At 35.5% G+C, this 14,163-nt stretch overlaps 1 protein-coding gene across 1 annotated transcript; it reads right to left on the bottom strand.

Moving 5' to 3' along the window:
- Nucleotides 1-16: 16 nt before the first annotated feature.
- RNaseZ (ribonuclease Z) lies at nucleotides 17-14,110 on the bottom strand. Its single transcript, XM_067264742.1, has 22 exons — nucleotides 13,682-14,110; nucleotides 13,568-13,618; nucleotides 10,195-10,265; nucleotides 9,692-9,756; nucleotides 9,178-9,232; nucleotides 8,369-8,506; nucleotides 7,253-7,320; nucleotides 7,121-7,179; nucleotides 6,990-7,050; nucleotides 6,875-6,926; nucleotides 6,626-6,788; nucleotides 6,250-6,388; nucleotides 6,077-6,162; nucleotides 5,440-5,570; nucleotides 5,284-5,368; nucleotides 5,073-5,214; nucleotides 2,576-2,709; nucleotides 2,421-2,508; nucleotides 2,231-2,351; nucleotides 1,864-1,942; nucleotides 298-442; nucleotides 17-225 (listed from the first exon to the last, which is right to left on the bottom strand). Exons 1-22 carry the CDS (start codon nucleotides 13,975-13,977, stop codon nucleotides 73-75), a joined length of 2,382 nt encoding a protein of 793 aa, XP_067120843.1. The 5' UTR covers nucleotides 13,978-14,110; the 3' UTR covers nucleotides 17-72.
- Between the last annotated feature and the right edge of the window lie 53 nt (nucleotides 14,111-14,163).

Raw genomic sequence — 14,163 nt, 5'->3', positions numbered from 1 at the left:
GAATGCCGCCGAGCCGTTTCCGTTATTTAAAATAATATTTTATTTTACAAAATCCTACAGATAACTTATATGTTACAAAGTATTCTGCTGCATCATTTCGGTCAAGATTTGTTTCTGTCTGAGACGTTTTGCGGTCTTTTCTTGCATTTCTTCGTAGTGTTCCGCAAAGAGAGATTTTAAGCAGGGAAGGAATAACGGCAGGAGTCTCAGATCGCAAGGTCTCACCTATAAAAAGGTAAGAAATTGTTAACAACGGTCCGTAAGTTTACGTAATTGGAAAAGAAGTTTAATACTTACCACCATGTTATCGAAAGCAAAACCAATCGTACCAGAATCATTCTTTGGAAAGATTGGAACTTTGGCATATCGCTGACTAAAATGTGTCAGGATTGTAAATTGTGCATTCATTCTTTTACTAACGTTGATTGCTTGGGAGGTTGTGCTGTAAGAGAATGTTGTTGAAAGGAAATAATTAGACAGAATTTATACCGACACAGCAATATTAAGATATGGAATATGTTGACAAAAATTTCCATAGTTGTATGTGGATTTACAAGGTCATTTCGAAACTATTGCTTATTTTTTTCAATTCTTAGTTGCCTGCCAATCTATTCAAAAATGTAGTGACTGCTTCCTGCAGCTCTTCCTCCCAAAATGTCTAGAAACCAGGTTTAGACTGCAAAGCAGATGTCCAAAACTTCCCCTTTAAAATTTTCAAGCTGTTGTTTTGTTTTCTCAGCAAGATAGGGCCACGTGTCACAAAGAAAGATAGAACTGCTGGACACTAAGTCTCTCCTTCCATACAGTACGATATGCACTAGTATTTATCATGGTTCCTTGCAGCATTAACTTGACAGGGAGGGGACCTTTTCAGTGCATGCTTCAGAGAGCTGCAATAAATGCTGATGCATATTGTGTTACACCGAAACAATTGCAGTGGACACCCATTGTCCAGCATTGTCGTCTTTCTTCACGACAGCATATGGCTCCATATCACAGAGAAAACAACTCCTTGAAAGTTTTAAATGGGAAATTCTTGATTGTCCGCCCTACAGCCCAAACCTAGCCCCCTAGTGAATTTCACCTTTTCACAACGCAGTGTTTTCCTCCCAAAAAAATCCTTATTATAAGAAGTTCGTCCTCAATCACAGATACTACATTCCTGATTGGATTGGCAAATGATACAATAAATGCTTGAATTTCTGAGCAGGGATGCTGCACCCGTCGCACATTGAGTGAAATCATCTGGCACATAACTTATTGTACAATTTCAGTTTATCAATCTGCTTTACATTTATTCTAATTAAAGCACATTCATTTCGTTTCTTCAAATATCATTCTAAGTTGAAGTCTAAAATGTTTATGCATGCCAAAGTTTTAAACATAAGTATGCTTACTATGTGGTCTAAAGTGACTATGTGGAAAAACTGCCTACAGTAGGGGTAAGCAATCCATGGCATGCATACACATTAATGATTTTTCAGCATGCAACCTAGGGCTCATTTTTTTAAAAAACTTTGTTCTGTAGGTACTAAGACAAATTTTAGGCCTGTTGGTTACAGCTAGGTCCGTAACGGACGGTGCCCGACCTACCCACAAAAATTTCCAAGGTAATCCGGATTCAAACTCGGAATGTCAAACCTATACTATTGCTGGTTTGCTCATCTTGGAAATCGCTCAATTAGTGATTCCCGAGTGAAAATGGGACATTTTGGATTTTGTGGGTGGTTGAAAATCCTTAAAAGAAAGATCGGATCAAGGCCATCCGTTTTTAGTGTGCACAGTTACTAAACCGAGATTTAATGGTATCTTTTATGTTAATTAAATTGAAATCTTGTTATAAAATATGCAAAAAAATCAAACCTGTGAGTTTTAAGTTTTGCTTCTTCTTCTAAATCGTCTTCCATTGTAGCTTCGTGAATCAACAAAGAACAGTTCTGACCTAAAATATATAAATTCTTTGTTTTACTATCAATTTATAACTTGCATTGCAAAATAACATCTATATAAAATAACGGAACTGGTAATTTGAGCTCCAATCGTTACTACAGATGACTACGCAAAAGAGTAACTCGTGAGAGGTTAGGTTATGCTGCGAGCCCGCTTATGGTGTTTCAAAACTCCTCATGAGTTCTACTTTCATCCAATTACACCATAGTTGCAGTATTTTAAAAAAATGAACATAAATTATTTTTTTCGTCGTAGCGACAAATTCAGAATATATTTTTACCTGCTTCAATTAACGAGTCGCAAGGCATCGTATCGCCAGAATACACCACTTTGTAATCACAAGACGTGGTAAATAAGATAGCGTGAGCATCCTTGCAGTGTTTAACAGGAACGGTGGATACCTAAAAAGAAAATTTACAATTATAGTGGCTTAATCTAGACGTAATGAGGCATAAATGTAAAATGTTTACCTCTTTTAACTTTGTTGTTTCCAATAATTCTTTATAATTGGACACATTTTTTTCATTATTATATGCTAAATTAATGTTTGGAATTATTCTGTATGGACAAAAAAAAAATGTAAATGCCTTTGTCAAATTTAGACCAATAGAAATTTTTCACTTACATGACATTGTTTAACAGTGGTTCAAATTCACAGTGGTAATTATTCAACCATTGAATAACATAAAATGGCGCTATGAGAAACAATGGAACATCTCCATTAACTTCCGATCTAGTTTTCAGAATTTGCACGAGACCCTGTAACAAGAAGGGCAGCAATTGGTTCTATTAACTTAGCAAAAAAATTCATTTGGATTTTTTCTGCAAAATATCGGCACGTGCAACCATTGTAAATATCTCTGATTTGCAACAGATATCCAACCTGAACTATTCATACTAAAAAAAATGAGTTAAGGCTGGATTTGACTTAAAAATTTCACAAACACAACCCTAGGGGTGAGGGATGGGGTTTGACACATTTGAGACAAATCACCCCCAGAGCAATAAGCCAATGCCCAAACTATGGCCCCGGGCCAAATCCAGTCTGCAAACATAATCAATACATAAATAATAGAAATACACCTACTTTTAGTATACAGGGTTCTTAGGAAAGTCCGTACACCCTCTAACTTTTAAACCACCCATTGTAGTGGTGGTCGGCAACCACGTGCAGTCCGTCGAACATGATTTTGGTACACTGATTTTCTTTAGTCCCATATTTTGCCAATAACTTGGATAGTTCGTTGGTCTTTATTGGCACAAGAGCCATATAGTCCAAGCTGTGCCATGTCAATACAACCATTACAAGTATACAGAATTGTACAAATAAAAAAAAAATCAGTGTATTAGTAGTGAAACAAAACAAAATAATCAAATATCTCTATACACAGTGTGCTACGGGACTTTCTGAAAGTCACTAATAAGATTTGGTCTTTGGCCCAAATTTGCTGACAAACTTTCATTTTTAAAATACATGTGCGAGTTCGCTCAAATTTAGAGCATTCATATAATATGTGTTTCACACTTAAGACACAGTTACAGTATTGGCTTACCAAGTGTTCTTCACCCTTCAAAAGATATTGAAGATCAGCTGATATGACCAATTCTCAAACGAGTAACAATCACGTCAGATCTGTCATAAACCCCATTAGGTATCCAATTTTCTATCAGAGGCTTCATCTCAGTTTATTGTGGATTTGTTCATTCTATGTGTTCTGCCATATCTCTGCTAGTTGTTTTTTTAATGACTGGCTTCATGTTGCCGCCTTCAACAGGTATTGGATGTATTAAAAGATTAACAGACTTTGCAGCTAGATCAGCTTGTTCATTCCCTCTTATACCTATATGGCCTGGAACATAATACGAGGGTAATCCCAAAAGTAAGGCCTCCTATTTTTTAAAAAATACAAAGAAATGTTTATTTTCAATAATGTTCATATCATTTTAAAGCTTGAACATTTATCTATTTTTCTACATAATTGCCATTTCAGTCGATGCATTTTTGTAGGTGCTGTGGCAGTTTATGTATGCCCATGTCATACCTGCTCGCCGCCATGTTGCGGGTTTCATCTTGCACACACCTTCCAATATTGCAACTTTTCCGTTAAAATCCTATGAATGGTGCTTGGGGAAACCTCAAGAACCAAAATGCAGAGATCATCCAGAGTGATTCGCTGATCTTCACGCATGGTTTGCCACTTCTTTCTTCGTCGTGAATTTCAGTACCATCAGCTGCAAACTCCCTACACCACTCGGGGATGTTTTTGACATCTATGTACGACTCGCCATACACTTCGTCAATTGGCGATGAATTTCAATCGACATGACGGCGTGCTGCTATGACATAGGCATACAAAAACTTCCACAGTGCCTACAAAAATGCTTCGATCAAAATGGCTATTATGTAGAAAAATAGACAAATGTTCAAGCTTTAAAATGATATGAACATTATTGAAAATAAATGTTTCTTTGTATTTAAAAAAAATAGGAGACATTACTTTTGGGATTACCCTCGTATGATGAATTTCGCTTTAAAATCTTAGAGAGATGGCAAATGAGTTTATGAATTTTCATAAGTATAGTGTGTGAAATAGGTTTAAATGAGAGCAAAGCTTGAAGTGCACAGAGTCAGTATAAATCACACAGCAAAGATGACTTTTCTTCTTATATGTTTTAAGGCTAAGTAAATAGCCTGCACATACAGGTTTTGAACAGGAGAGGTCTGAAAAGCACCAGAGCACAAGTGCAACGCTCGACAATTGATTGGATCTGGTGTCCAAAGAGTAGATTTTCATGCGGAACCATATACGGCACATCCGTAATCCAGCTTTGAGCGGACAAGGGCCCTGTAAATTTTGACATGGAACATTTATCTGCTCCCCAGGATGAGCAACTTAGTACCTTTAAAAGGCTTAGATACTTTAGACATCTATTCTTCAAATTGTGCGAGTGTGGTAAGAAAGTCAGACTTTCCTAAGAATCCCATATATAGAATATGCAAAATATTTGTGGCCCATCAATTCAAAAGTTTGGATGTCACTGCCTTAACCAACTCGGCTATAGGGCCATAGGTTCAATATCATACGTTATCCTTTACATTATAAGATTATAAATTCACTTACCAGATGATGATCGGCATGAAGATGAGATATAAATATACATTTTATTTTTCTTATAACGTCTCTTATTCCTTCGGATCCATACAACCTAAAAAGCTGAATGTAGGTTCCCTCGCCGCAGTCGAGTAACATGCAGATTTCTTCACTAAATTGATTTTAATGATTTAGATAGAAACCTGTAATCCTCTCAAATCTTTCTTAATAAACTACTCACTTGATATTAACAAGTATTCCCGAAACGTTACGAACTTTACTCGGTATGCAAGAACCGGTACCAAGAAATGCAATTTCGGGATATACTAAAAACATAAAAATTTATTAGATTAAATTAAAAAAATTATTTTAATTAGTAATTTAAATATAATCTCACGGGCACTCTTTGTTTCGTTTGGTTTTTCTTCTGACAAAATATGCTGAAGTTCTTTCAAGTTACTCTCGAAGTCCGGTTTTTCAAAGGCTTCTCGAATGAACGAATTGATGTCCAAATTAACAGAAGTTTCTCTAATGTTAAAGTAAATTTTTCTTTAATTCAGAATTGATAATTTATCAAATTTTTATTATGATTTATCTACGGGATCTTCCAAAAAGAACGCTATCGCTTTAAATTACCGTAATTATGTTAATTATTAACCGAGAAGTGTGCGATGTACACCGATCAATAGAATAATAGTCCAAGTTTCATCTCCCGTCTGCACTCAAATGTCTCGTAGTCTACTACCTCAGGGAAGTGCCATAAATGAAAATGGTGACCCCACAACAGAGAAGGCATTTTACATTCTGCGAGACAAGGAATCTACAAGACCATAAAATTGTGGCTGACGTGAGAGGAGTGATGACAGATATGCTGTAGCAAGTATAGGAAGAGTTTGAGTATCAGTCAGATATGTGCCAAGGTGCAAGGTGGGACAGTTTACCAATATTTTAATGTACGTTACGACGTTCTCGGATAATAATTACAATAATTTAAAATGAATGATTCCGTATATAAGTCAATTATTAACAATTACCTGCTCAAACCTTCTTTCGGACGAAGAGAATAAGACACCATGCTTTCCGAAGGAATGACTAAAGAGCTGCCGTAGTCGCCAGAAATCTGTTAATTATGGAATATTCTGTTAAAGTCATTTCTGACGCAAATCCACATGACATCAAGTTATAGAATACTAAGGAATATTCTCACCATCTCATTTGTAGTTTTTAATAGAGGAAAAATTCGTGGATGAATCAAGTGTAACATGTGTTGTATCCTGTGGATGGCTATGCTCGATAACGAAGCATTCGACGAATTTAGTGCAAGATGCATGGTGCTTGCGGGAAACCTAAAATATATTTTGAACGTTTTGATTTCTGCATTTTAATAAAAAAGAATTGATACAAAGATTCCAACACAAAATTTCAATAACGACACCACTTTGATTTAATCATTTCAGTTGTTAGACCTTGTTACGAGCATTGACAATTACCATATTAGTTGTTTTAAGTAAAGAATTGGCAATAACTTTCAATTTTTTTCCATTTCTACTCATTTAAATTTTGTGTCGGACGTATTCACGCACCTGTTCATCCATTCCTGGTATCTTTGATCGCACAGGACATCCAATTCCGTAAAATGGACGACGACCGAGGCGTGGTTATCTTCCGTTCCGCACAACTGATGCACTTCGAATGCTTTCTCGTTTAACAAAGAATCCAGATAATCGGTAGACGGACATTCCAACACTGAAATTTATCTCGAAGCTTACAGATGCAATCGAGTTTCCATGACAATCATAAAATGCTATATTTAGCGCAAGTTTAAAACTCACCGACAAGAACGGGACCGGGTTCTACGGGAGCCACGACGTCTTGAGAACGGACCTAAAATGCATTTATTTTTTAAAATAGTTACTTACAGAGCATCGATGGTAAAGAAACACTTACAATCTGACCATTGGGTAATGTCACATCTTCACCATTTTTAAGTTGTCCCAATAATGGGCCACTAAAAATTTTTCCAAAGTTAAATTTTAATAACTTTATTGGGTTACTTTTTTTGAAATTTGATTACTTACGGAGGTACCCCATAATCGACACATTTCTTAAGTAAGAGCTGGCCGGGTTTATCGTGGAACTGTAACCAAGAAAATTCAATTAACAAACACAAACATGTATATTTTTCTATTTTAGAAAACGCTCCTTAATACCTTGCATATGTATGCGACGGAAATATCTTTATTGCCTTCGTCGACGTTGGATTTGTATTTTTTTCTTGCTGAAAATTAAAATTTCATATTTATATAACTGCCAACAACAATAGTAAAATCATAGTTCAGTTATCTAAAAACTTTAAGTGCGTGTAGTAAAGACGATAAACAGAGAACAATTGTTAAAATTGATACATTTATAAATTAATATCTAATTTAAATGGCCAAGCTATTAAGGTTTGTGCCCATCACTCCGAGGAAACCAGATTTGGTTCCAGACTCCGATCCTTGGATATTTTTGTTATTCTGGGTCAGAATAACAACATAATACTCCAGGTCTTGTCTCTTATCCAGCTACGCTATCATGATCCGAGTGGACTCGTTAATGGGCATTTTGTTCTTTCAAATTATTGTTTTCAAAAACAATTCTATATGCATGGTGTATAGTAAAGTCCTTAAATGCTGACCTGTGAGTGATGCATAACAGACACATGGTAACAAATGCAGCGTGAAGATATAGAAAAATGAGAAATACACATTTTAGTGTCTACGCTTGATGTGCACATTAGCATTTCACGATACTTGCAGATGTTTTTCCATACTAAACTGATCGTTCTTTATAAACCTTGTTGAATTTTTTCCATATCGTGCATTGTTTTCGAGACAGGAATGCTAGTTTCCAAATTTCACTGCTGGGAGACTGCGAGTGGACTCTTCTCACAGTGCATAGTCACTTTACTATAACTATACATCACGTTTGTAACCGTAGCTGCCTGTGTTTGTCAGTTACGTCGGTGAATAAGGACTTTATTACACACTTGCATATAGTGATTTGTTAATTAACACTTTGCAGTGATAGGCTAACACTTCACAACACATAGCCATAGATACAACAGAAGTGACTTAATTTATTCTCTGAAAATTTTCATAAAGCAAGCTATCCTACATTTTTACAGATTGTGATACAAATTACAGATACATCTATGTTATATTATAACAATTTGGAACTTTTAGACAAGAAGAAAGTACTTAAGAATTACGAAATGCCACATTTAATAGTATAGCCAGATCCGTCGATCCCAATTTTTGTAACAGTCGTACAAGAAATACATTTACCTCCATTCTGTGAATTGTTCGACTCTGCTTCGGCTTTCAAAGGTTCGGTGCCATCTTTCGTTACCTTGGAAGAGAGTGGTACATATTTCACTTCCATAGAATTATCAACAAACACTTTGTTCTCATAACTCTTGTACTCTACAAAAAAATGGACTTAATGAGAAAATGAAAATTAAGATTTTTGTTCTCCAGTGCGGCAAAGTCTGATACTGTTAACTTTAGAAGCCAAATTTCAAGGAAAAAAAAAATCTGCTTAATGTCTAGTGCAAACCGATCACAGACATGAAAGCAAATTTGCTAGAAATTGAGCGGACATTCGTAGATTGCCCAGTGGCAGACTCAAAGTCTGTTCTTTCGATGAAATATAGGCGGTCGGTTTGGCAAAGAGCACATTCGGTTCGTTGGATATTTTTTCGGTGATTAGCAAGTCTATGCAGTCATATGCAGACAATCGCCATGGATTTCAACCCATAAAATCCAGTTTCCATCTATATGTCAAAGCAACAGCATTGACTAGTTTGTGTCGGAATTAAGGTTCTTTAAAAGTAGTCAATCATCAATCAAATCTTTCGAGTTTACACGATTGAAATCGGTTGCTGTCACAATTGCCACGATGATGTTGTTAATGGATATTGACACAGTCTATTTTTGGTATGAAATTATGCTAATTGTTAATGATCTCCAGAAAAAACTAATATTTTATATCTCATTTACAAACAGATATGTAAATATTCTTATTTTTCTACCAATAAATATTGGTTGCTATTACACTACACTACTAGTAAAACAATAAATTATTAACAGCTTACCTACTGTCAAGTCTTTCATATCAATGACACATTTCATTGTATTGTACAGTTTGTTCTGAAAAAGAAAATTATAACCAATCAAACATTTCGATCTGAAATTTTAACAAAACTTCAGCTATATAGAATATACCATCAATGGTTTGCAGATTTGGAAAGTTAAATATTTGCAATCGAGTCGGTACAGTTGATCAGAGAGAGCAAATCGGAGTTCTTTTGAACTACCGATCACTTACCGACCTCTTTAATACTCCAAATACTTTAAATTTGCAATCATCAAGTGAAGATTTCAAAGCAGAATTAGTAAATGAAGTATGACATTACCTGTAGATAGATGTATGTGCAATTTGTATACTAATTTAATATTCTTCTACCCTGTGGGCACAGGGTAGAAGAATGTCACGAGTTTGTGAACAGCTGCAAAATCGATTCTTTGCAGTGGAACAAAATTTATTAAATGCCATCAAATCAAACGTTTTGTTAATATCAATTTTAAAGAATTCAAATAAGTACTTACCAAATTGGGAGGACCGTGCAAGAAGATCTTAGGAATGCCAATCTCCTGTACAGTCAATGACAGGCCTAAAATGACAAGGAAAATTTAAATTATCAGTTTATAATTATCTTAAAATACAAATTAAAACCCGTTGAATTATTATTAATTCTAATTTAATTTAAATATTTCTTTTTATATATTGTTGCAGTAGTGAGTAACTGTCCTAAGTGACTTTTTTTATGTTGCGCGAGACTTTTTTCCATCGAAGAAACTTTGTAGGGATCAATTAGTACCGATCGCAGCAATCAAAATCCAGGTGCCGTAATTGAAAATGCATCCGTCGCCATGAAAAAAAGTGGAGAATATATAACATTCCAATAAGTATAACTCAAAATCCATCATTTGACGCTTAGGACCATTCTCCACCATTGCGACAATATTACCGTTTCCATTGCTAATTTGCAAATATTTACTCGATTAAATGTCATTTGTCGAGGTTTCGTCAATTAGATTATTTCACTTACCCGGAAGACCGCCAAAATTCTTCCAGCTTTTATATGTAATAAAAATAGCTTCCAGTTTAGATAATTTCAATCTGTATACAAAGTAAAAAAACAAATTTATATTTTAAATATTGAATTATCAATTTTAACATTATTCAAGTCATAAAACCCATAAATAATGTATAAGCAAATCTAGGTTTATGCAGTTGTATGAACCACTATAAACAGAAGAGACTAATCAAAGCAAAATGCTATTCACATCATACTATTTGACACAAAGCAAATTAGAACACAACCGGTTGAAAAGGTTTGCCAGTCATAAAAAATCGATTTGTCAAACAAACCAAAGTTTTGCGAAAGTCGAGATACTCGACTCCTAATTAATCAGTCAAACGGTTGCCAAAATAGCAGTTTGTATCTACTTCGTAGCAGTTTGTATGCTAGTGCAAATCTAGTTTAAAGTATTTGCATTTGGATAATAGAAATAAATTACAAAATAAACAAAATTGCTTGCTATTTTAACAATACAACCACAGACCAAACTAGTCTTATGCTTAAATCATTTACAATGCGAGCAACAATTACTAATTTCTAATTACAGGTATCCCTCATACAACACGGTTTCGCTCTAACACAATTCGAAAATTGGGGTAATCCCCCGTACAACATAGTCTCGCTCTAATGTGGTTCGAGAAAGCCTTCGTACAAAATTTCACAATTTTTAAGTACAAACTATTATCAGACAACCTTAATTTGATCTATTTTGATTAAAATTATGTTTATACCAAGGTTTCAACATTTAAAAAATGTGCATACACATACAAATCTGCCTTAATTATGACTGATTCGTCACCCAATAAGGGATGCTTTACCACATTTCTTACAAACTCATGTAACAGTGATTGTAAACAATGGCTGACAGTGAATATACAAGTATACAGAAATATAGAAATGGAAAAGATAGACAGAAACAAATATATAAAAAAAAATTAAACCAATGTGGATTGATCCCAAGTCACCTCTGTGCAAATATCTGCCGCTCAACTTACAGCTATCGTGAATGTTGAAAACAGATTACGATTAGCACTATATACCATACGTTCTAATGTTAAATCCATTTTATGAAGAAACAAAAGCACATCTACACCTAGGGTTTTATCGAAAGATTCAAAACTGGCCCACATTTAAGCCCAGTCTCAAAAAACACATTTCTGTTTCTGGTACTCCACTTTTGAAATCCAAATTTGCATTGGAGCCACAAACATGTCAAAATTTTGTAGTAGTCCACATATGCAGAGACAAATAAAACACTGTAGGATCTTCGAGACCTAAGATTATATTCAGAAGGCAAAGTAGTCACACTGTGTATCTTTGAATCTTACTCAACATGGGCAATCTTCAGAAAACAAAATAAATACACAACTATAGCAGTTGAAAAGTTACAATTTAATAAATTCATTTTGTATCAACTTTAATAAACTTTCATGGTTTATCTATACTTTGTTAAGTGTAATTAGTCATTATTAATTGATGTATGAATTACACATGACCATTATATTTATGAAAATATCATTGGGATTATAAATAGTACATACAGGTAAAATTACATCTCCAATGGGAAATGGTTGGGACCCGATCAGAACAGTATACCATGCCCGTAGGAGTAAAAAGCAGCAAAAGGAATAGATGGTTTATATGTAAATATACAAGATATAGCCACCAAAATTAGTAGATCTATCTGGAATTTTGAACACCCTCAAAAACGGGGAAAATTTCAAAATGAAAAAGATATGGAAACTGCTAAAAATCAACTGTTTTCCACTTTACTAGAGACAGCTAAAAACTCATAAAAACACAAGAAATGCCACAGTACAGACTACTTCCAGGATGAAATTGGAGTCGTGCGCTGCACTTTGTCAAACCTATCACCACAAAATTGTTTGTTTTATTAAGTTATGGCAATGCAACACTTCTTCTGAGAGGTCTTTTTAAGGATAACTGGCCCCCATCCAGGCGTTACAGATGTGGAGAAAACCTGGAATACCCCACGTGGCCAGCCCGTCTTGGCAAGGTGTGAACCCACAACCGAACTTCCAGTGCTCAGGGAATGAAACTGCTTGGCTACTGGTGGGCCCCATTGCCACAAAAATTCTAAAACTCTGGAGAATATTTGGGTATACTATAGATTACTCCCTATGGAATTTCGTGTGTTCGGGTATATATCTGAACTCAGGAGACCAAGACAAGTTCAACGATACTCTACTTTTGGACCAGAGACAAAAAATATAAAAAGTTATCATACTTTTTTCCAGCGATCGCGCGATGATGGGGAGTCGCATCGCTCTCCGCTAAGTCGGCCTCGCTATTGCAATCGGGAGTCCTGTCGCTTGCTGTTAAAATTGCCTTTAGTAGACGTTTCCCCCCTTTTTTTACTTTGTTCAAGAACTACCGTGAATCGATCACTAGTTTAGCACATGGCAGCGTGTGGTGGCGCCCATAAGAGAGGTCAGTCGGGCCGCCATGTTCGCTGCCATAAGTAACATTAACCGAAATGGCAATCGCGCGATGATCGGAAGTCGCGTCGCTCTCTCCGCTCTCGTATCGCGTGTTTAACGCTCCGGGAGATGACCGTAGTCCGACGTCACGGTTTGCAGACTTTACCGCAAGATGGCAATACTAGCAACTACGGTGCCGTCTGCATGAGAGGATTAAAAAAGTATGGTAACTTAAAAAGTGTGATAACTTTTTTATTTTTCGTCTCCGGTCCAAAAATAGGGTACCATTGAACTCGTCTCGGTCCCTGAGTTCAAATATATAATCAAAGTCCTGAAATTCCATAGGGAGTAATCTATAGTACACCCGAATATTTCACCAAGGATCACTACTAAAGATATAGTTTCTTTGATTTCTTTGTTCATCTAGTAGGTCAAAAATTTATTTTTTGGGGATTAAAAACTCCTCATTCGGTTAACATTACCTATGGTAGCGAACATGGCGGCTTGTCTCTTGAAACAGTGGGGATGCACGTTCTAACCTAACCTAACCTATTCTAATAAATTACCCCTATTCTAATAATTTGGTTGGCAATAATTATGGTAATTTATTAGAATAGGTTTTTTTTTTTTTTTTTAATTGTGGTTTAAGGCCCTTTACCACTCAAAGAGAGTATAAAAAGGCCCTAATATTAGAATAGGTTAGGTTAGGTTAGGTTAGGTTAGAATGTGCGTCCCCACTGTTTCAGAGACAAGCCGCCATGTTCACTACCATAGGTAACATTAACCCCTCATTCAAAGCTGCAATTATACCTCAAAGGTATAATTACCCAAGGAATGTTTATAATCTAGTTTACAAAAAACAAATTACAAAATATATGACAGAAATTAATCATACTTACTTATGTTCATTTGCTAATCTCTGAGTACCTTCCCCACAGTTAAATATGTACCTAGAGAATTAACCAAATAAGTTTAATGAGTTTTAGAGGATATAAACATTGTAATAATCTCACCTTCCATTACTTGTGGATACATATAAACATCTCGAGCTTCCTTCGCTTCCGTTGCCAAGCACGTGCAAACTTATGGTAGAAGGAATGGTCGATATCGTTGTTTTGGGTTTAAATTTCGGCACACGTGGTTGCGCCACCACATTCTTCGATTTTGGCATCTCAAGTAATGTATTACGCAGTTCCAAGTCCCTATTTGATCGATATCTACGCGTGATTAGTAAAATTACGTTGTTTCGAAGAGTAATATTCGCTGTATTATTCAAAATTGTTGTAATATGAAAAATATTCAATTTCATAACGACAATATATCACTTTTACCACCAAAAATATCTTTAAATTGATCACATCTCTGCGTAATCTGTACAATTTCAGTCATCGAAATTACGTTCTTAAAGAGCACGTGGCCGCCATGATTCCGGAAACAGTACGCCCCCTACAGTCCAAAGTCCTTTACACTTTTTTAATTTTTTATATTAATTTGA

The sequence above is a fragment of the Centruroides vittatus genome, unplaced genomic scaffold, assembly GCF_030686945.1.
Source record: "Centruroides vittatus isolate TY-2023 unplaced genomic scaffold, ASM3068694v2 contig_1916, whole genome shotgun sequence".
NCBI classification, from domain to species: Eukaryota; Metazoa; Arthropoda; class Arachnida; order Scorpiones; family Buthidae; genus Centruroides; species Centruroides vittatus.
Note: the sequence above shows the minus strand (reverse complement) of the source record. Positions and strands in the feature narration are given on the sequence as shown.

Bases quoted from the DNA above. Each gene is read 5' to 3' on its own strand.
- RNaseZ (XM_067264742.1), bottom strand. From the start codon at position 13,977: ATGAAATTGAATATTTTTCATATTACAACAATTTTGAATAATACAGCG. The intron at 13,619-13,681 runs GTGAGATTATTA...TTAATTCTCTAG, and splicing joins GTATCCACAAGTAATGGAAG to GTACATATTTAACTGTGGGG. The intron at 7,051-7,120 runs GTAAGTAATCAA...AAAAATTTTTAG, and splicing joins GTCGATTATGGGGTACCTCC to TGGCCCATTATTGGGACAAC.